The 23674-nt window shown below is 44.2% G+C and overlaps 1 protein-coding gene across 2 annotated transcripts in view; it reads right to left on the reverse strand.

Moving 5' to 3' along the window:
* The window catches only part of LOC309535706 (sterol O-acyltransferase 1-like), a 33885-nt gene that overhangs the window by 4175 nt on the left and 6036 nt on the right, over window positions 1-23674 (reverse strand). For both annotated transcript variants that reach the window (XR_014221347.1, XM_082229088.1), the window contains exons 3-15: window positions 18189-18247; window positions 15712-15857; window positions 15547-15606; window positions 12120-12227; window positions 10362-10644; window positions 9004-9082; window positions 8363-8444; window positions 6423-6468; window positions 5183-5309; window positions 2598-2695; window positions 1281-1379; window positions 573-708; window positions 100-245 (exon numbers count right to left, since the gene is read on the reverse strand). Coding sequence is in view for 1 of the 2 variants with exons in the window: in XM_082229088.1 (XP_082085214.1) it covers window positions 100-245; window positions 573-708; window positions 1281-1379; window positions 2598-2695; window positions 5183-5309; window positions 6423-6468; window positions 8363-8444; window positions 9004-9082; window positions 10362-10644; window positions 12120-12227; window positions 15547-15606; window positions 15712-15857; window positions 18189-18247 (1469 nt within the window). In the remaining variant the exon portion in view is untranslated. The remainder of the gene's footprint in view (window positions 1-99; window positions 246-572; window positions 709-1280; window positions 1380-2597; window positions 2696-5182; window positions 5310-6422; window positions 6469-8362; window positions 8445-9003; window positions 9083-10361; window positions 10645-12119; window positions 12228-15546; window positions 15607-15711; window positions 15858-18188; window positions 18248-23674) is intronic.

A 23674-nucleotide genomic window follows, 5' to 3' on the forward strand; every position in this document is an offset into this window, starting at 1 on the left:
TTTCGAATTTCACATTCACATCTTAGGCCTTGACTGAATAGTCCAGAATAGTAGCTCAGCTCTGTTCCTCTTATTTCCAATGATAAGTAGGATACTCACATTTTTCAAAGGGCAGTGCTTATACGCATACCATTCCAGGCTGTAGAGGGTAAGTATGACACCCTGGCCAAGGAAGAGCGTACTCCACATGAACACATTCCAAATGGGGCCTTTCCGACGGTCATTGAGAATGAAGTTGAAAACCACTGACGGAAGAAAATTAAAATGTACTCAAAATGCATGTTAATGATCATCTCATGAGACTTTGAGAAAGTCACAAATTACAGTTTGGAGCATTAGAAGTCCTTACTCCTCAGCCAAGCCAAGGAAGCCCTCTCTCCTACTCTGACCATGATCAGTCTCAGAAAATGGAGATTTAACTGGTGTCGGGAGAGGCTTCCGGGTGCAAGTGCTAGGGCAGGCTGGAACACAAATCTCCTGCACCTTAGAACATTAAGTACAGATGGCAGCTGAAAGCCAAATCTCAGTATTTTCAGAAACTGCTGCTGCTGAAAGATATATTTGGTACTTACTTCCAAAACACATGAAGAGGCAGAACAGGACCGGATAGAAGTAACCAAAGCAGACGGCCAAGACGTATTCGTGCACAATAGCAGAAAGAGTGAAGACCGACAGCATAGCGACTGCTTTGAATTTCTTCCCAAATAACTGGTGGTGAGAGAGAGACACAGACAAACAAGGGGAAGGGTAACTCTCTGATAGGTGAATGTATAAGAGGATATCCAATTTTCAAAAACAACAGTGAACAGCTTGTGATAACCACCCTTAAATTGCCCATTCACATTTATTGCACAGGGAGGGTTGTCTCAAGTGGTGGCCTTGCTCTGTCAAAAGGACTTTTACTTGCACAAGGCAGGGCAGCTCATTTTTGCTGATCCCTCCTACTCAATGGAGCCCCACAAACACTTAACGTGAGAGCTGGAACAGTGTGGGATATGGCATAGAGGGGTGAAATTGGTGGTAGACTGGTAAAAAAAAAGTGACTTCCCAAATACTGGATATAAACCAGACTGCATAAGTACAAGCTTCTCTCTTTCCACCTTCTGTCAGATCTCTGTATGGGTAAAGTGACTAGGTATTTTACATGTTGTGTAATTCACCTTTACATGAGAACTTTAATAAAATCATTTTGTGGGGGAAATGTAAAGATCTCTGCCATTCCTTCAAAAAATGACTTTCTATTAGAAAGCGAGGGGATGTGTTAAACGATGGTTGCTTACCCAAAGGAAATCTTTGTATGCATAGTAATACAGCCAGTCATGCACAACCACATTCCAGGTTCGGTAATACTTTGCATAAGATGTAGAATTCCACCAGTCCTGCAAGAGAAGATCAGGGAAGTAAAAAGAGCAGAGACTTAGAGTTAGTGTTTAAAACTGCAGGATCAAAGTGCCAAGTGCATTCCTGCTATTCAAGTGTTTTAGAGCAATTGGCAATACAATCTCTGTGAACACCTGGTGTACTGTTGCAATGTATAACTGAAATTCCCCAAGAGCTCATTTGCAGGCATTAAATCCTAACCTCCTCCTTCCCAAACAGCCACCCGGAGAATAAGTCACTGGTGTCCCAGTATTTGTAGCTACACTAGGTCTCCAAGGCTCAGATCCAAAATGATCAGAGCTAAATCAAATGTGACATTTTCTCTACATGAACACTAATTCAATGTAGGTGGGGGCAACCTGCAAACCACATTCAGAAAAGAAAAATATAGAAGGTAGCTGAAATTCAGAGGCCTTTTCTATCACTGTCCTCTAAACTGCTCAAACTAATCATTAATGGCCCCAAGCGGAAGCAGGAGCAGGATCAGAACACACATTTGTATGATCCCTTGGAATTATTCATTTATTTAACAACATGTCTATATATACTGCTTGACTACAAATAGAACCTCTGAGCATTATACATAAGGCATTAAAATTGCCAATAAAAGTTTAAAACATCAGATAAAATCAGCAGATAAGCTAAAACATATTAAGACACATTTCAATTTCTACATGTCTGGATAGGCAAAATGTTTTTAGCAGGTGCCAAAAGAAATATAGCAACGCTTTATTGCGGACATTTAAAGGCGCCAGTATATGCCAACACTAAAAGAAGGCTGCAGGTGAGTTCTGCTAAATAATTTATGGACATACTTTTCTTCAATGACACCATACTCAAAACCATTTACATTTGTTTAAAAGTCACAGCAAGGTTAAAATACTATGCAAAAAGCCCAGCAACAGAAATACAACACATAGCAACAAATGCTTGTGAATCAGAAAAGTCAACAGAAGAAAAGGCACAGGCTCCCTTTTTCACCAGAGGTAAAGGAATGTATTAACAGGTTGTCGAGAAGACCACAAGGATGGTATCTGATCGGCCTCTCTAGGGAGGAGAAACCTCATCAATGGCAAAATGACACACACACACGACATTTCTATCAAATGGAGCGTTCCACGAACCAAGGTACACTCTAAAACTGAAAGAAAATACTTCTGTGTGTGTTGTGTTGAGTGAGAGAGAGAGATATATCATGAGCCTTGCACATCAATTACCTTGTAGAACATTCTGTCAGCAAAGCGCAGCATCTCAGCAAAAGCATTCAGCCAGCAGTGAAGGTATGCAAAAAAGACCAAGAACAGCATCAATACACCTAGAGAGCAGCGAGGAAAATATGTATTTTAGGTTAATATCATTCATAATGACATTATTACTATTTATCATAGTTGTTGCTTTTTACACCAAAGTATCTCACAAGCAACTTACATAAGAAAAATAGGACCAAAAACATTAAAATTAAATATAAAAGCAGTAACAAAACATGACCTAAAATGCCCATGCAACAATCTATATACAGTGGTACCTCGGGTTACAGACGCTTCAGGTTACAGACTCCGCTAACCCAGAAATATTACTTCGGGTTAAGAACTTTGCTTCAGGATGACGACAGAAATCGCACCGCTGTGGCGCGGCAGCAGCGGGAGGCCCCATTAGCTAAAGTGGGGCTTCAGGTTAAGAACAGTTTCAGGTTAAGAACGGACCTCCGAAATGAATTAAGTACGTAACCAGAGGTACCACTGTATTAAAAAGCAACAAATCCTACCCACCCCACTGAAAAGTGTGAGCCCGAGAAAGGGCATGTAAATAACTGATTACCCTCCCATTAGGAACCATTGTCTGTTTTTTGACTGGCATCTAAAACAGACAATGATGGAGCCAGGCACTCTTCCCTGGGGACTGCATTCTACAAGCAGGGAGCCACCACTAAAAGGGTCCCTTTCCACGTTCCACCCTCCACTCCTCCCTAAGATATTTATGCAGTGACCAGGCTGGTTCACCAGCAGAGAGGAAGCCCTTCTGGTGTTGCGGTCCTGAGCCGCATGAGGATTTATAGGTCAAAACCAGCACTTTGAACTGAGTCCAGAAACTATCGTATTTTTCGCTCAATAACACGCACCCAACCATAACACACATGTAGTTTTTAGAGGAGGAAAACAAGAAAAAAAATATTCTAAGCGAAACAGTCGATGTATGATTTTTGTGGTTCATGCTGAGGCCACAGACATGTGATCTGACGGTGAGTTTGGGGTAGCCCAAAACAAAAATCCTGAGGATCCATGTGGATCCATGTTTGTAACGTTTTTGCACCACTGCAGCCGCAGGCAACAGTGGGTGCGTGATTTTTTTGGTGCAAACTGTAGCCATGGACATGCTATGTGATCTGATGGTGAATTTGGGGTGACCCAGTGCAAGGATCCATGTGGATCTGTGCTTTGTAACCACGTTTTAAGTGGGGAGGGAAGGAAAAGCACTCAAGGGACAAGAAGCACGTGTGGAGCAGGCTCTGCTTCTCTCCCTCCTCCCCCCCCCCCCTTAGCGAGCTGAAAACCTTTGCTGGGGGGACAGAGCCTGCTTGCTTTAAAGGAGCCTACCGGACAGGAGCCGCTTACACGAGTGTAAGCAGCTCCAGTCCGGTAGGCTCCTTTAAAGCAAGCAGGTTCTGCTTCTCTCCTTCCTCCTCCCCCCCCCCCCTTTAGCGAGCTGAAAAGCAAAGCGGGAGGAGAGAGATACAGAGAGCCTGCTTGCTTTTTGCTTTAAAGGAGCCAAGCGGACAGGAGCCGCTTACACTCGTGTAAGTGGCTCCTCTCCCGCTTGGCTCCTTTAAAGCAAGCAGGCTCTGCTTCTCTCCCCCCCCCCCCAGCGAGCTGAAAATTTTTGCTTTAAAGGAGCCAACCGGACAGGAGCCGCTTACAGTGCTTTGCTCCTTTAAAGTAAGTAGGCTCTGCTTCTCTCCCTCCTCCCCCCCCTTAGCGAGCTGAAAATCTTTCCTGCTATTTCCAGCAAAGCGGGAGAGCCGCTGAGTAGGGACGAGAGAGATACAAGAGAGCCTGCTTGCTTTAAAGGAGCCAACCGGACAGGAGCCACTTACACTCGTGTAAGCGGCTCCTCTCCCCTCCCGCTTTGCTTCTTTAAAGAAGCAGGCACTCTGTCCCTCTCTCCTCCCCATTCAGCGGCTCTTCTCCCGCTGGAAACCATGGAGGAGGGAAGCATTCGCTCTGTAACACACACAGACATTTTCCCTTACTTTCTAGGAGGAAAAAAACGCGTGTTATGGAGCAAAAACTATGGTAACAACTGCTTGCATCCCCAACACAAGACTAAAAAGCAGAGTTGGATGAAGCAGGATCGCACCTTCTCCAGTCTACCAGGACTGATGTTACTAAGGAACATACTGCAAAAGGTGTTCAGAGAGAAGAGCAGTAGCTCTGTGGTAGTGAGGGCATGCAAAAGGTCACTCTGCAGCATCTCCAGGTAGAGCCAGGAAATGTTCCCTGTCTGGAAACCCTGGAGATCCACTCCTGGTCAGTGTGGATGACCCTGAGCTAGATGGGCCAATGGTCTGATCAGTGTAAGGCAACTTCCCATGTTCTCTCTCAGAACAGTGAGATTCACACTCAGCTTAAGCTATTGCCCCAGTAACAGGTTTTCAGGAACCCTACAAGTCAGGGAACCACAAAGCTAAGATCATATATCCAACAGGCCATACACTGCCAGTTGTTGCCAATATCACCACTGTATCTGATTATTTATTTGTTGCTTAGAAAACTTCCAGAATTAAAAGGGGCACAGAAGCACTCACCTGGAAGAATAGAGTTGAAAATGCAAAGGACCAGCCCTCGTACATTTAAATTCTCCTTATAGTTCCGAAATGTAGGTATACAAAGTCTCACAAATATATAGTAAGTATAGAAGAGTGACCCAAGGACCTAGACAGGAGTAAAAACAAAAGCCCCTGATTATAAAAGTAGCACAGGAGGAATATGTAAGAGAGAAAGCTGATCCCAGTTACCAATATGCACAGATCTAAGCTGAGTAAAGCTTAGATACATTTAACGCACATGACATTCCCCAAAGAATCCTCAGACATGCACTTTAACCCCCCCCCCAACCGAGCTCTAATTCCCAGCACCCTTAATAAACTGCAGTTCCCAAGATTCTTTGTGGGGGGAGCCATGTGCTTTAAATGTCTGGTGTGTATGCAGCCGTAGGCAACAGCTGACCAAAGGTTTCAGTGCCACTACGATAGTCCGTGCTTCTTTCAGATAAATGGCATTCCACGTGGGCTCCACCATGTGCAGACACACCATGCCAGCAGTTGGAGGCCTGCGTAGGTGCGCTGCTGGCATGTGTATGTGTGGAGGGGCCCAGGTGGAACACCTGCTTTACCGACAGCAGCTGCCGTGGTAGCAGTTTCATTGTCCTGCAAGGAGCAGGTCCCACGAGCAGAGACTGATTAACAGACTATCTTTTTATCCAAGATTCGTCCTTTGAACTTTTAGGATATGTGACACTGCACGGCTAGCCCAGCCCAGGGGAGGACTACGTCTCCATTTGAGAAATACGACCGTGCTTGAACTTAGCTGATCTGCTCCACTCGGCAAAATAAAAAATACAATATACAGATGCTGAACTGTTCATAATTTTATAAACTTAGGAAAACATTCACGGTTGATAAGAAGACTAGCACACAGACATTGGTTAAAAGTTGGTTTAGGAAGGCTTGTTTAGAACTACTACATCCTGTCTTCAGAGAAACGAAACTGTTTTATTTATCTTATAATGGGTAGGTGTTTTTGTCATTAGTTTAGGGGTAATTATTCATTCAGCAATCCAAATCTAAGGGAATAGGATACAATTCAGAAATTTTCAGAAAGCATTGTCTCTATTTCTTAATGCCAAAATAAAAATAATTAATACAGGCTTGTGCACTCCAGTAGGCTAGTACATATTTTTATGAACCAGTAACTCTTATCAGCTTTCAAGGCTGTATAATTATCTGCAGAAACACAGGAATCCCCAAAGGAACAGAAATATCTAACCTGTGCAAACTTGGTAGCTACATAGCTCCATCTTATTGTAGGATTTCTGAAAAGAAGAAGAAATCACAGTCATTACACCTAAATCATTTTGAATTACTTTGAATTACTTTCCATGATAAAAGCAATTAATAAGTGCAATAAAAAATAACAGCAAGGCTGATGTAGTCTGCAGTAAACACAATCCAATTTCTATTCCAGAACAGCAAATATTTAAAGTAAGAAAGTCTGTTTGCTGGTTATGATTTTGCTCAAATGGCATGCTTTACTAAATGTGCAGCTGCACTATTATTTTTTTAACAGTTCATTATTTTGCATAAAGAAGGAAAGGAGTAGTTAAGGGCAGTAGGATATACAGATTGGAGAATGTGGAATACCATGGAAAATAGAAATACAACCCCGTACTGTATAACACAGCAACTTCTACAAAGGAACTCTAGAACCTTATATATAAAAAACCCATCAAAACCCATGAAGTGTAGAATATCTTACAGCCAAAATGGTCAGACTCAGCACCTGTCATTGGAACCAGAAGCAAAAAGTACTAGTGTGCTCAAAAGAGATATGCATTGAACCAATGCATTTTGGATCCTACTAGGCCTGCTCTGGGAAAATTCAGAGAAACAAATGGTTGTCTTCAACTAACCTTTACTCAGAGAAGACCCACTGAAATTCAAGACCATGAGTTAAGTTAGAGCAGTGTTTCCCAACCTATTTTGGGCAAAGGCACACTTGTTTGATGAAAAAAATCTCGCGGCACACCACCATTACAGCCCCGTGACGTCAGCGCGCAGCGTCATGCCGGGAGGGACGCACGAAAGTGAAAGTTTTCAATTTTTTCCCTCCCCCTTGCCGGGGAACCTCCAAGCTTTGGGGGTGGGGGGGAGGAGGCAGCAGAGCGAGGGACTGAGGGACGGCGGCAGCTGAGGCGGCGGCGGCTGTTGTGGTGGTGGCGGCGATAGCGGGCGGAGGAGGGGGCGGCGGTGGGGCCAAGGTGGCCGGCGGCGGCGGGGGAGGCGGCGGCGGGTGGAGCAGGAGGGCGGCCGAGGCCAGTGAGGGAGTAGGGTTGCCCGGGGCTTGAGGAGCCGTCGCCGGGAGTTGCTGCTGCTGCCTGGACATGCTGGCCTCCTCCTCGTCCGCTGTCTCGCGCTCCTCCCTTTTGCACGCGCTGCCCCGCCGCCGCTCCATTGGCTGGGTCCTGTCAGCTGATCCTGTGTTATTTCCTCTGTGTGTGTGTGTGAGGGGAGAATGGAGAGAGAAACCTCGGCACCACCACCGCGGAGCCGCCCCCGGCTCGACGCGGATCCTCGCCGCCGCCGCCTCTCACCGCCCGACTCGCCCGCCTCCCTCCCACAGCACACCAGCCAACGTCTCACGGCACACTACTGTGCCGCGGAACACCGGTTGGGAAACACTGAGTTAGAGACCCAGCAGTGGGTAGGGTCAGAGACAAAAGTGGGTAGTGCAATAGATAGAGAGGTTCATAGGCCAGTGGTGTACTGTGGGTTGCTAGCCCGCGGGGCCATACAGGGGTTGGGTGGGAGGGCGGGAAACGGACGGAGTATGCATGAACTGTCAACTGCCTAATGGTGTCTGCATCACCCAGGAGACATAAGAAGAGTCGTTCTGTGGTCTGGAGAGGTCACTCCTGGTTTGCATGGAGAAGCTGTTTTCAATGGACCCCAGCGACAGAATGTGCAGTTATATTGAGGCTGCCCTGAGTGTTAAACTTTTGCATCCATAACAATTTTGCGCTCAGGGCAACTGTGACTGTAACCCCACCATGCCACACCACTGCAGAGGACTGCACCTGCCCCCTGGGCCTGAGGTTCCCAACCCATGTGTTATGCCCTCCATTATGAAGCATGCATCCAGTCCAACCTCACCATCACAATGGCTATAAGAACTGCCAAGTCACAATGGAGCAACTACATTGACATTACCGGGGATAGGCATCTCTGTAAATAAGGGTGGGAGCAAAGAGGAAATACAGGTACTGGGAAACTTTAGGAACTTGGACGGTGTCTGAAAAAGCAGAATGGAGAGAGTCGTTTAGTACCAGATAATGCCACACACTAAAACATAAACCCACAGGGCTCCATCCTATTTTCTATGGGTCTCAAGCTGTTCATTAATGCTTGAGTTTAGCAGTAATACATTTATACAATTTCTCAGTCCAAGGAGATGGTTTGTATGCCATTCTTATTCTACTTTTTTTTTTTTCTACAATGAATAAGGCAAGTCTGTGACAAGCCCCTCATCTCTAGTCCACCCCAGGTTTAACGCCCTCCCACCCCAAATAAGCCCCCTATTGTCAGAGCACTTTCCCCTGTTCCACTAAACCCAGGGTTCTCTTATATCCTTTGCAAGATGTTATGCTATTCCAATAAGCATTAGAAGACTGACAAGTTGCATGGTATTGGTAATCTTGCAAAACATGGGGAGCCCCATACACACATTCTTCTGAACTAGAACAGGTCTTTGAATTGTCTCCATGTCACAGAACCCAACCCTCAGAACAGGAAGAAGGGAGGGTGCCTTCATCACCACAGCTGTACAATTATTGTAGGAAACAGTCACTCACTTGTCTTCTGTGGCGTAAAGGAAAGTATTCGAGGAGCATTCTCCCTAATGAAAGAGTAGCCTTTCATCAGCAGACGCACCTAAAGGAGTGGAGTAACACATAAAATGTACTTGACATCTTGCAATTAAGCGAGAGTTGGTCCAGAAGGATACCATGGTCAATAGTATAAAAAGCTGCTGAGAGATTGAGTAAGATAACCAAGAGTCACAGTTCCCCTGCACCTCTTTTGGTAAAGGTGAAAAGGATCTAGGAGTCTTGGTGGACTACAAGCTTAACATGAGTCAACAGTGTGCGGCAGCAGCAAAAAAAGCTAATGCTATTCTAGGTTGCATCAACGAAAGTATAAGGTCTTGGTCAAGGGAAGTAATAGCAGCACTCTATTCTGCCTTGGTCAGACCACAACAGGAATACTGTTTCCAATTCTGGGCACCACAATTTAGGCAGGATATTGACAAGCTGGAATGTGTGCAGAGGAGGGTAACTAAGGCGATCAAAGGTCTAGAAGCCAAGCTGTATGAGGAACGGTTGAAGGAGATGGGTTTGTTTAGCCTGGAAAAGAGGAGAGATGAGGTATGATAGCCATCTTCAAATATCTCAAGGGCTTTCACATGGAAGATGGAGCTAGCTTGTTTTTTTTCCTGCCCTGGAGGGCAGGACCTGGACCAATGGGTTCAAGTTACAAGAAAGGAGTTTCGGACTAAACATCAGAAAAAACTTTCTGACAATAAGAGCTACTTGATAGTGGAATGGTCTCCCTTAGGAGGTTGTGCCATCTCTTTCCATGAAGGCTTTAAGGCAGACACTGGATTGCCATCTGTCATGGATGCTTTAGCTAAGATTCCCGCATTGCAGGGGGTTGGGCTAGATGACCCTTGGGGTCCCGTCCAACTCTACAATTCTCTGAGCAGGGAGACCAAAGCAGATTCAGTCTCAAACAAGGTCAGCACCCAGAATGCAAGAGGTCGAGAGAATCGGTATCCTCCAAGAATGCTTCCAGTTGTACTGGCATTGCTCTCCCCTTCATCGTGATCAAAAAGAGGGTGTTTGCAGCAAGTTATTAGTGGTTTAAACCATCAGCGTATCTGAAAACAGAAATACCTACTAGGCCTTAAGAATTATGGTCTTTTTGCATCTGACCATTTCTAACACCCTCAGGCTCAATCTCTTGGAAAAAATGAAAACTTGTCACCGTTAATATTTCCCCAAGTCAGGCAGAAGCAAAAGTAGAATGTGTACACAAAATTACAGGTTAGCTAAGGACTCAAATCCTGGCATTTAGCAACATTTTGCTAATTCAAGCTTTGTGAAATGACCTTTAGCTACATCCACAAGAAACTAGCTCTCCACATGAAACTCACCTGTTCAAGTATCACTATGAAAGCAGAGGCTGGTGGTAAATTGTAGGCGACGGCTATGTAAGCTGGTCCCACTCCAAGCCCAAATATCTGGAAGATCGTGAAGAGACCCCCAAAGAAAGCGGAGCGGATTGTCTTGTGGGAGGAACTATGGTAGCCCTGGGCCCACAGCAGGAAGAGCCCATAGGGCACAGTCAGGGTGGACAGGAACATGTAAAGCCAAGTGGAAAAAACGACAGAAGATTTGCCAAAAGCGTAGACCAGAAGATCAAACTCCAGCACCAACCTTCAAAAGAGATTCAACAGCACAAAAAAGTTAATTCATATACTTGGGTTAAAATATATATTCCATCAGGTAAAATCAGAAACAGCTAAGGAATTCTATAATGAAAGTTGAGGTAATTTTAATCTGTTTTAGTATTCTAAGTTTTGCATGCTTTAGAGTATGGTTGTGATTTTTTTTTTTAATGATTTTTATGATTTTCTTGTTTTATCATTTCGTAAACCGCTTTGAGGTTCCTTTTAGAATCAGGCAGTGTACTGTATAAATCTTATGAAACAAATACTGAACTTAAGTATACACCCTAAGGTTTTATACTGCACAGAACACAGAGATACAGACAGATACAACCCCTACAGAGATTCAGGACCCCTTGGATAAGCACACGCATGTGGGAAAACTTGTAGTTATTGTGGCATAGCCTGCAGCCTTTCAGTTACAGTGGTGCCCCGCAAGACGAATGCCTCGCAAGACGGAAAACTCGCTAGACGAAAGAGTTTTCCGTTTTGGAGGTGCTTCGCAAAACGAATCTCCTATGGGCTTGCTTCACAAGACGACAATGTCTTGCAAGTTCCTGCGGGCTTTTTTCCTCCCGCCCCTTTTCTAAGCCGCTAAGCCGCTTATCCGATAAGCCGCTAAAAGCCGCTAAAAGCGCTAATCCGTCAATGGGCTTGCTTCGCAAGACGAAAAAAACGCTAGACGAAGAGAATCACAGAACGGATTCTTTTCGTCTTGCGAGGCACCACTGTAGTACTGGGAGGGCTCTACATCTTCCAAGACTTTGCATGCAGAACTTGGATTTTAAGTGCTGCTTGATTTTGACTAATGACTCGGAAACTACAACTAATCCAGAATGCGGCAGCTAGACTGGTGAATGGGAGTGGACGCCAGAGGGCCTTCTCGGCAGTGGCACCCTCCCTGGGGAACACCCTCCCATCCGTGGTCAAGGAGATAAAGAACTATACAACTTTTAGAAGACACCTGAAGGCCACCCCGTATCAGGAAGGTTTTAATGTTTGGTGTTTTCCTATGTGCTGTACTCCACTCAGAGTGGCTGGGGAAACTCAGGCAGATGGGTGAGGTATTATCATCATCTGAATGCCTGATGGGTTTCTTCAAATAAAACACTGGGGCTTATATTCAACGCAACTCTAAATAAGCAGCCCATCACTGCAAGGATTCCCTCTTGTGCAACAGGACTCTCTACACCCCCTCCACCTGCCTGTACCCAAACAAAGCAAAACGTTTTCATTGGTTCAAATATTAAATGTGCAAGGAGATTAAGGGCCACTATCTGAACGATAATCTGGGTCATCTGATTGCCCTTTTTACCCACTGCAGTCTTTTTATTTGCATATATTGCTTGTTTTATGTCGCTATGGCCGTTGGCTAATGCGAATAAAGTTTATCTTATCTATTAAATGTCTCAAGTCCAACACACAGAAAACAAACTCCAGCTGATCCCTTCAATGTTTTCTTACCTTCCTTCATCAATAAAGTCTACTATGAGGGTGCTGAGAATGAACAAGATGAGGAGAGCGATGAACATGTGATATATGGTCCGGATGTGTTCCACTTCAAATAGCTCACTGAGGGGGAAAAGTATATGAAATACATTAGAACATTTCACTTTGACAACAAACTCCCCTCAATCTAGATGCAAGTCCAGGACTTCCAGTGGTTAAATTTAGGAGTTGAAAGTTTTTCCACCTTCAAATGTAATGTGGGAGCACTCTCAGTGTACAATTTCTCTGAATATTTTCTACAAAATCCATCTGTCAGCATACATAGGACCATCACCATTTGGGGGGGGGGTTAACCTGAATGCTTTGGTTCCCCCAACCCCCATGGGCCATTCTGACAGATGGGGGGGGGAGCATTCAACTCTGAATCATCTGCCATAACCAGGACATCAGGGCAACTCTTTTCCTTTACCTGTACAGTTTGAAATCAAAACTGGGACAAGGCATTGCAGGCACCAATGGTCAACTGTGCCAACAAACCCAGTTTCCTGTGCCTGCGTGGTTTGAAATCAAACCACGTAAGCAAAGGCACGGGGCTTCGTTGGCACTGCCAATCAGCTGATTGGTGGTGTCAGCAAACCTGCTTTCAGTAGGGAACTGCATCTTTACTACATCTGTCCCACAGGTCGACCTGGTTTGGGGAAGGTGGCCTTGCAGGTCAAATTAGGATGCCTGAGCAGGCCAGAAGCTCCACAGAGCTGCTCTAGAACTCATTTCACACAGACATTCTGCCATTTTGCACCGACTGAAGCCTTTTGTAATCTCCACTCCATGCTATGTAAATATTAGGATCTCAGAGGTTTACAGTGCTTTTTATTCATTTATTATTAAATTGATAATCCCACCCGGCCTCCAAAGGAGCCCTGGAGAGCACAGGACTGTATCATATCCAAGTCTGAACCTACATGGGCCAAGGTACCATTACGTCATGGCTTCTCCGAGGCAGTATATAAAAGAAGTGAGAAACCTATATTGTTGGTTGATGGTTCCACATTACATCCACCAAAGTAACTAGGATCATGACAAGCCTTGTGTTGAGGAACACTTTGCAGGAGAGACAGAAAATCTCTCCGTGGCACACAGGCACATATTTGTGGAGTACAACCCACTGGAAAAGTCTCCTGCTCAGATGAATGGAAGCTGCGCAAGAGCAGTTCTTCCTCAGCCTCTAATGTGGGGCTTGCACAGGAGAACTTCCTAGTGGATTATGCACCATGGGTCACAAGAAGCTGTCTCCCACTGTCTTGCCCTTGTCTCACATCCCAGAGGATAGGGAGTTTGGGTTCAACAGTTGCTCATACAATTATTCTCTATATTTAGCAAAAGGGAATTTGGAAAAGTAAGTAATTCAACAGGAAGTCAAGAAGAACTTAACAATTTCCCAAATGGGAGCTGCATGTTTACAGCTTGCAAAGCATTTTTTAAAGTCTCCAATACTTTTTTGGTATTTTATGTGGAACACTATGCCTGTGGGAAAATGACACAAGTTAACACTAAACCCACTGCATTTTATACAAAGATTCACAACCTTCACCTAAAGTAGGCGTAGCAAACATGGTGCCCTCCACACTACAACTCCCATCATCCCTGACCACTGGCTATGTTGTCTGGGGCTGATGGGAGATGCAGTCCAGCATCATCTAGAGCAGGCTTCCTCAACCTTGGCCCTCCAGATGTTTTGAGACTACAATTCCCATCATCCCTGACCACTGGTCCTGCTAGCTAGGGATCATGCGAGTTGTAGGCCCCCAAAAAATCTGGAGGGCCGAGGTTGAGGAAGCCTGATCTAGAGGGCACCATATTGGCTGCCCCTGACTTAAAGAATAGAGGCTTGGAGTTTTACTGACATATTGGGGGTGAAGGAAATAAAATTTAAACTGCAAAATACATTCTGGATTAACATGGCAAAGTCTGATTTTGTAGCAAGAATTGGTTTGTGTTTTCCATATTTTATTAACAAGATCTAAATAAAAATACACTAAAAAGAGAAAGAAAGAAATAAAGAAAGAAAGAAAGAAAGAAACCCAAATGAACGGCCGGCAGAAACAACAGTTTTGGATCAGGAAAGTCCAAACAATTGCCAGTACAGTCGTACCTTGGTTCTCGAACAGAATGCGTTCTGGGAGTTCGTTCGACTCCCGGAACCAGTTGAAAACCAAGGCACAGCTTCTGATTGACTGCAGGAGCGTCCTGCACCCAATCGGAAGCCGTGCCAGACGTTCAGCTTCCAAAAAAGTCTGAAAACCGGAATGCTCACTTCCGGGTTTCGATTGTTTGGGAGCCAATTGGTTCAGGAGCCAAGGCATTTGAGATCCAACGTACGACTATATTGGAAATTTTGTTCCCAAATCAACAAAACATATTGGTAGGCATCTTCTGGAACAAAACAACAACCTGATAGGACCAGTGGCGTAGCGTGGGGGGTGCAGGGGGGGGGGCCGGCCGCACCGGGCACAACATCTGGGGGGGTAGGGTTAGGGGGCGCAAATCCACGGGTTAGGGGGCGCAAATTACTTGCCTTGCCCCGGGTGCTGACAACCCATGCTACGCCACTGGATAGGACCTTCAACTGAGCCAAGTAAAACAACCAATAACGTTCTTATCTACCAGAGTTGGAACAAGGCACATCTTAATGCTCGCCTAGACCTTGAGCCTGTGCGCTGCAGGACAGTGTCCCTGAAATGTGATGGATTTCAAGAATGGAGGGGGAACTGGCATTCTGCTCCCAAAGAAAACAGACAAAACTGAAGTGCTTTTCAGCAACAATTCTAGCAGACTGCTTTGCTTAGAGCTGGAGTTCCAAGTGTGGATAATTCTAACTAGTATCTGCTCTTCCTCCCAGACTCCTCAAGCAGTAGTACCAAAGTTTAATGTTACATATTTGCATTTGCATATAAAGCTCTTGCTACACCTTGGAAGAGGAACTCAGGGACAGATGGCCTCCAGAAGGTCCTGGGTCCAGCCTCCAGTTTAAAAGGATCAGTTAAATTGCCATGGGAAAGGCCACTGCAATAAGCATTGGAAAGCCACTGTCAGTCAGAGTAGATAATTATGGGCTAGATGGACAGACCAGCCTGGTTATATTAGGGCACCTGTTTGCTAATTGTGAAGCCCTTACTACTAGATAGGTGCAAAACTTTACTGGAGAACCAGACCACCCATGAGGAGGCTATATCCATGTCAGAATCTGGGATGTGCAATAGCCAATTGACTGGAGCACTTAAAAAGATTAGGAATACCTGCTTTCAGTCTACACAGTATAAAAATGAATGGGATCCCCTGGGAGGAAGAAGCAAGATATGGAGATAAGCCACCCACTGGATGAAGGTAACTTTAACTTTAGCAACGGCACTAGTCAAATTTACAATCTGATTAACATACTCACTCCAAGACAGACTTTCTAGCAACAAAAACTTTTCCATGTTCTGGAGGTGCTCTTGATCCTCTGTGAAAAGAACAAATATTCAGCAGAGTAGTTGTAGTTTTTTTAAAAAAGAAAGAGAAAACAACAAATGGACTCTGCTTCAGATTCAGCCAAGAACCAACATACTTGCTTTTGAGGCCACCGTCTTTCTCTGAGCATGCGGCTGGGAAGGCAGAGGGCAAAGACTCAAGCTGCACGGACTTTGCAATCAAGCCATTCACGAATTCTGTAAAGTGGCTGTCGATTCGCTGCATGAAAGCTGGCTTCATTTGCTGATAAAATTTGGAGGAAGGAATAGGAAAGAGAACACCTTATGTATAATTGTTAAGTATTGCCTATAATTTGCCTGCTAAAATGGCATGTTACTCCTTACCTTCAAATGCAAGGCTGACTTCCTAACACCATGCTAACAACAAATCATGAACGTGTCTCATTTCCTGACAACTGACGACATATTCTCGGACCCCAGTCAAAGTCACGGCCAGTGGGGACAATGGTCAGCACTGATAGGACTTCCTAGTCCAGCAACATCTGGTTCCCCATTCCTGGTTTAAACCACCTATCAGCAGCTCCCCAAGAATGTGGAAGCAAAGTAGCCAACTGCAGAGCTTTTCTAAGAAAATCATAGTTAGCCTAGCTGCCTCCCATCTTGCTTACAAATAAACTCACTCAACATATCTAACAGAAATCTGATCAGAAAACTGACTTGTTCTGCAGGGGCTTTTTGTTTTGTTTTTGTTATGCTAGTCAAATACCAACCATATGCAAAACACATTCTATTAGTCTATTAAATTTAAGGAAAGCTGACAAGTCCAAGAACAGGATATAAGAAGGCACCATGGTCACCCACAAAATGCTCAGTTCTGGTTAACTCCCCACCATACACACAAAGATTCTTTAAAGATGAACAGCTAACCGTTTAATGAAGTTGCTTCAGAGGTGGCTAGCAGAACCCAACAAAAAGGGGCAAGGGCAGCAACAGTAGAGAGGAATACTCTTGTACTTCCAGAGTTATTAAAAAACAGAAGCTGTGATGGCTAACATTAAGCAAGAAGAGCAAACAAGTGTGATAGTGTGGTAGGAAGTTTTCAGGCTGCTTTGCTCAGCGCAAGGTGTTCACAAAACACAGGGTGTTTTGTTTGTTTGATTGATCTGCCATTGCCGCTCCACACAGTCAACGAAGAATGATGCCAAGAGACAGTGAAAAATAAACAAGGAGAAAGAACCAAGAGAAGGGAAAGCAAGCTACAGGGTTTCTGCTGCACAGGGCAAACAGCACCTGAGCAACAACAGAGTTTTTGCTTTCCATATAGCCCTGGGAATTTGCCTGGGGAATGAGGTCACCTGCTGTTATCCATTCACATATTGCAGACACAGCCCTAAGAGGAAAGGACTGTGTGTACTTTGCGGCTCCTTTTCCGTGAGGCAGCTGATATGCAGGCAAGACCTGTTGGGCTTCACTGCTGCCCCACCTGAAACCAGGAACATGGATCTTTCTCTCCTCTATCTGCTCACTACAAGGAAAAAGTCAGTAGGTGGATAAGCCGATTCCCAGGGAAGCTTCTCCACCATCCTCCCACTAATTAATTCCTGATAAGTTCAAAGACTCAAAAGGGTACCCAGCAATAGTTCCAGAGCCACATGTGAATCCTCCCTACAGTCCAAAGCAGTAGCATGCCAGAACAGCCTAATCCCACAGCCTTCCAGTCCCAGTTTACCAAAACATGGATATGCAGCTATTGTGGCTCTAGCTGCACTAAATATGAGCAGCAATACTTTGGCTAGTGATGGATAGCCAGTCTGTGAGACTTTCTTCTTCTTAAAATAAAAGACTTTTATTTTTCACATACAACAGCAAATATCTGAGAACTTATCTGCTTTCTCATGCACTCACAATTCTCTTTTGTCCTGCTTTTTCTTTTAATGCAATTAAACACACATTTCTCTCTCAAGATTTCTAAATGCATTTTGATATGCTTCCTTAGCGAAGAGCTGGAATATTTGAGAAAGGTGGAAGTGGGTGAATGGTTTAAGTTTCAATCTGGCCAGGAGGTGCAGATCAGGTTGTTATTGTTGGCATCCATCTGTCTCAAGAGACAATGGAGTGTGCCTCCAGGGATCAAACCAAATCAGGTTATTCATGCTGGAATTCACAAAGAATGAATTCCTTAAGCATCCCACTTGCTAACAGACTAGAGGAGGAAAGCAGCTGCCTCCTGTGCCCTACAACAGCAGCTGAAGGTTTCTACGGCATCAGAGAAAAGCATGAACATTTGAAGGGTTGGGGATAATAAAAGTACAAAGGACTGTAATGGTTCAAATAAAATAAAATATCAGAAGCCCTAGTTTTGATATTCTCAGGAAGCATGATTAGATAGTTTAAAAGAGCTCGCAGGAAAGTGAGCATTGTTTACGATTTTTGCATTTGAGGAAATCTTTCAGCAGTCCCAGACTCAGTGACTCCCAATTTACAGGATTTAGGATTTCTAACAGTCCCATAATATGCATAGATCCATCACAGATGGGAGGTTTGTGGGTTTTTTTTTACTATCTAGGGATTTCTCCTTATCAACTCATATTAACTAAAATTCAGACAGGTTTACCTCAGCCTCCACCAAAAGTTGCATCTTTCGAGTGACCAAATGGTCAATGTCAACACGACCTAAGAGAAAAAAACAAATTGTTATTGTAATGTAAATGATCAAGACAATAAATACTGGGTATAAGTTTTCCACAAGTATGAAAGGCAAAACAGGAAAAGTATGGAAACTGGAAATTTAAAGTAGCGTATATACTCGAGTATAAGCCGATATTTTCAGCACATTTTTTATGCTGAAAAAGCCCCCCTCGGCTTATACTCGAGTGAGGCGGGTGGCGGCGAAGGGACGAGCAGCCCGAAAGGAGCCCTTTCAGGCTGCTTGTTCAAGTCAATAAGCTTTTCTCAGTTTTTTGTGCTAAAATTAGGTGCCTCGGCTTATATTCGGGTTGGCTTATACTCGAGTATATACGGTATTTTAAAATCAGTGCTGCAAGTAAGTCCACAAAAGTTACTAGCCCCCAAAACTTTCACTTATTCACCTGCCCAGATGTACCTGTATTAGTTGTCCGCTACTGACCAAAAGGAAATATGTACAACCTATTCCAATTTCCAAGGATTCCCTTCCTGGAGTGCATTAAAACTGTAGTTAATTGCGGCAGATCATTTAAACATATCTACCCAAATACTAAAAAAACCCAGGAGGTGCTAGGGAGAAGGTTTCTAGTTTGGCCATCTGCCGGACATCTGTAGGATTCAACCGTCCATGCACCGCTTGCCCCCTGAACCCTCAAGTGGCACAGCCCAGGCACCAGTTCACTAGCCAAGTGAGAGCAAGACGGCAGAGACGGTGCACACAAGACATTCAACTGTGACAACACGAGTGTACAATGCATAGAAATAGGTTTTTCTGAAAACAGAAACAAAATTGTTTCTGCAAAATCGCAGTTAGGTGGTTCTTCTTGACATTCCTCTCATTAAAAAAAGCATTCAGAAAGGTATGCCTACGCTTTTATCATAAAATGGCCCGGGGTAGGAAAATCTTTAAATTCAAGACCGAAAAATAAAGAGAACATTAAATGTACTCAGAACAAAGGAGGAGAGTTATGTAAATACATGGTTTTATTTTCAAATTGACAGACCACAATCAGGGCCATCGCTCAGCCTCCCAAAGGTCCTGTTCCCTGGAGACAGGGTCTGAGCTTTCAAACAGGACTGAGCTTACAATGTTGAGTGCTGCCAGGAGAGAAAACAGGAGCAGCTTGAAAACACAACTTGCCAGCTATGCAAATTCATCATAACTCAATCCATCATTTGAGTTCTAAGCTATGGTTAGAATCCAGTGGTCATCGATATGACAACCCTAAGTGCACGAATCAGCAGAAGTCATCCCAGGCACCCACAATATTACACACCCACAACCCACACACTGAAACTTGGCTTGAAAGCAGCATTTTCCCCTATCACAAACGATAAAATAGTTTGCAAGATGTGCTTTGTCGTAGGGTGTGAACAATTAATCCACTTTACAGATGTGCCAACAGATCCAAACAGATTGGAAAGCCAAAATACATGTATTGGGTTGTAACAAAGTTTTACTCATAGTAGTCCCATTGGACATGGTGAACACTGGAAACAATCCATTATTTAAGAACTGAGGAAGAATTCGTATTTATTATACTTTAGGACTTTTGTTCATTTGCAGACTAAGCCGCTTCTGGCGAACCAGAGCAGCACACGGAAATGCCGTTTACCTTCTAGCCAGAGCGGTACCTATTTATCTACTTGCACTCTGACGTGCTTTTGAACTGCTAGGTTGGCAGGAGCAGGGACCGAACAACAGAAGCTCACCCCGTCGCGGGGATTCGAACCGCTGACCTTCTGATCAGCAAGTCCTAGGCTTTGTGGTTCAACCCACAGCACCACCTGCGTCCCTGGAGTCGTGCACAAATGCCATCTCCGGTGCAGATCTGGGTTCGAGGAGGCCCGTGCGCGTGCGCACAAGCTATTTCTGGTGCTCCTCTGACCCAAAAGTGCGCTGGAAATAGTGTGTGCGACCACGTACGGGCACGTGCTCCCCCACCCTCCGCATGATCATCGCTGGAGACACCGGCCCGAGGCAAGGAAAGGCTGTCAATGCCTGATCTACACCAGCAAGCCAGAGAATACATATAGAATGGGCTTGTGTGCCAGGTCACCATTAATATGTGCTACATGTCGTGTATATATAATTCAAACTCTGTATTGCAAGACTGCATAGTCAACCTATTGCCAAACTTGGATGGAACCACAGGACAGAAAGTTGAATTGACTAATGTTCTTCCAGATTTGTCAGAAATGAGTCACTAAACCAGTGTGAGAAACTGCAGAACCCGTGGTCTATTTTATTATTACATCATCACTAAGAAGAAACTCTTGACCTTTCTATCAGTTTAGTGGGCACATGCTGAATGAAATTCCAGCCCAAACTAGTGAAGGGAACATTCATATTACTAAAGGATAAATAAAGATCCCTTTTATTAATGAATTTCCCTTTAGCTTGGTTTTGAGGTGCTCTTAAGTATGAAAGAAGGTGCAGGGAATGGCTGTGGTTGTGCTTAAACTGCTGGTTTGCTAAATGAAGAACTTGCTATGTGAATTATTTAGCTTGCTATATGAGACAAAATGGTTCAAATTGGAAACAATATACTTGGATAAACTCAGAATTAAACTGACAAAAAGCAACCAGGGCATCCCATCAGTATTTCTTGTTAGTTATGAAGTTTAAATCATTATAGCAAGGTTATTATTCCAGGTCACATGACAACTCTTTTCTTTACTTGAGTTAAAAAAAGTGGTTAGCCTTTGACGTGAATATACCCATTTAAGTGTTCACACCAGCAACAACTACTCCCAGGGTGGGAAAGCAATTGATCACACACCCCATGTTGTTGTTGCAATCTGCTTAACTGCACCCCCCCCCACATCCTTAAATTCCTTCCCACAAGAGACTGGAGCTGTTGTAGCTCAATACTCAGGCACAATACCCTCCCTGCAGAAACTCAACAAGTCAAACTTTGCCTAGTATGAAAATACATTTCTGGAGGAAGCTTACTTTTTGTTTGTTTGACATCTTATTACTTGGGTTTAGCCCCTAACCTATTTTTTCAGGTCTCCACCCCACCCAGAGTGGAACATAAGTTGGAATATGACATAAAGCACATGCAAATTGGTGTCCTCTTTTGTGAATGGGGTGGTGGGTCCAATCCATATACAGTCTACTGAGCCCAGACAGAGAGTACACGTAACAGAGGGATCTGGAAAGTGGGGCACAGCTCAGGCCATTGGAAGAGAACATGTGTTGCATGCAGAAAACCCGAGGTTCAAGTTCTGGCATCTCCAGTTGAAAGTGATGGGTGGAATTCAACATAGTGCTAAGTAGGGTATGTCTGTGGGGTATAAGGTTCACTCATGCAATGACACTTTCCCCTCTCTCTTCCCCCTGAATGACCCCTAAACCTGTTCTGAGGAGACCCGCCCCCCAACCTTCCAGAGCAGATTAATGCGTTACGTGACAGGGAAAGGCCGGCTGGGCGAGTGGACCTCATTCTGCGCACACAAAGACTTGGTGGAATCCCACCCGTTCACAATAAGGTGGTCTGAAGAGCAACCGCCTGTCACGAGTAAGCAGTACTGGGTCAGATGAACTGCTGGTCCAACTCAGTACAGTGGTACCTCGGCTTACATACGCTTCAGGTTACAGACTCCGCTAACGCAGAAATATTACCTCGGGTTAAGTACTTTGCTTCAGGATGAGAACAGAAATCGTGCTCTGGCGGCGCGGCAGCCGCGGGAGGCCCCATTAGCTAAAGTGGTGCTTCAGGTTAAGAACAGTTTCAGGTTAAGAACGGACCTCCGGAACGAATAAAGTACTTAACCTGAGGTACCACTGTAGAAGACAGTTTCGCACCCAGCTTGAATTTGAGTAAACATGTTTAGCAATGAATGCCAGTATTCACACCCAGGGGCAAATGTCTGGTACCTCTTTCAATAAAAAGTACAATGCCGGTGAGTGAGCTATGGATTTGTATCTTGGTCAGGTAAAACTAGAACACTAGTGAGAATACTCTACAGTGGTTTCACAGAGCTGAAGCACAGCTAAAAGAGAAACTATTCACTTAAGGGGGAAAATACAGTGCTAAGGTCAGATTATTAGCACAAGGCAAACATGCTCAGAGCTGGCTGAGTACCAAGTTGAAAAGTTACCTGCAACACACAGCATTATCTCTTCGAAGGAACATCACATATCTCTCTTCTTTGCCAAAGTGTTTATAGTATAGCCCAAGCATTAAGGAAACTCTGGCTTTAATGAGTTATATAAAAAGACTTACCTATACTTTCTCTTAATATTTGATTAGCTGTTTGTGGTCATTTTAACAGTGTTTCACTGACGCTCACTTTTAATTGAAGAGTGTATGAAAGCTACTTTGGGAGCCCCCACTGCCTGAAAAGCAGGCTAAAAATAACATAACGATAAATTGTGGCGTATGTAAATAGTAATGACAACCCACTGAACGAATGGGAAAGGCAGGAGAGAAACGAGAAAGAAAAGTAACTTTCCAAAGAAAAAAACAAATGAGCCTGTGTTTAATATTAACCAACTATGTCCTCTTCCTCCTCAGCTTCACTTTCCCCCTGCACATTCATTCTTCTGACATATCATTTGTGTTTGCAAAACTAAGGAATGACCTGGAGTAACCTCCACCTTGGGAAATTACCACAGCCTTGCAAGTCCTGGACTACAAGACAAAGATCCCACATGCTTTCCTCAAGACAGATTAGTCACAGCTGAAATCCAACACTATTTGAGAGAAGGACAAAGGCATTTTCAAAGCCCTTCCAGGAACACATACCCTTGCATATCATCTTTAGCGGTACACCAGCCCAATCCCCAATCAAACTCCAGTGACAGAACATTCCGTTTCCATGAAGGCTTCTTTCCACCCAAAAACCCAAGAAATGACATAAAACAAGATGCGAAACAAGGCAGATTCTTCACATCAGGCTTGGATTTTTTTAACTCATTAGACTTTTATCCGAACCAAAAAAGGTGCTAAATTAAGAACAGGGCCGCTTAATAATTACTTAGGCCCACTTAGGAATAAGTGGTCAAATAAATAAATAAATAATTGATCAACCAATCCAGGAAAAAAGCCTCTTTTGGCTCACTCCAGACATCACACCAACCCATGGCTAAGGAAATATAAAGATGGTTTGGCATATTTTTCAGATTGACAGACCGCAATTAGGGCCATCGCTCAGCCTCCCAAAGGTCCTGCTCCCTGGAGACAGGGTCTGAGCTTTCAAACAGGACTGAGCTTACAATGTTGAGTGCTGTGAGGATAGAAAACAGGAGCAGCTTGAAAACAAAATTTGTCAGCTACGCAAATTCATCACAACTCAATTCATCATTTGAGTTCTCAGCTATGGTTAGAATCCAGTGGTCATCGATATGACAACCCTAAGTGCACGAGTCAGCAGAGGCCATCCCAGGCACACACAATATTACACACC

The sequence above is a fragment of the Podarcis vaucheri genome, assembly GCF_965113315.1.
Source record: "Podarcis vaucheri genome assembly, chromosome: 6".
NCBI lineage: Eukaryota > Metazoa > Chordata > Lepidosauria > Squamata > Lacertidae > Podarcis > Podarcis vaucheri.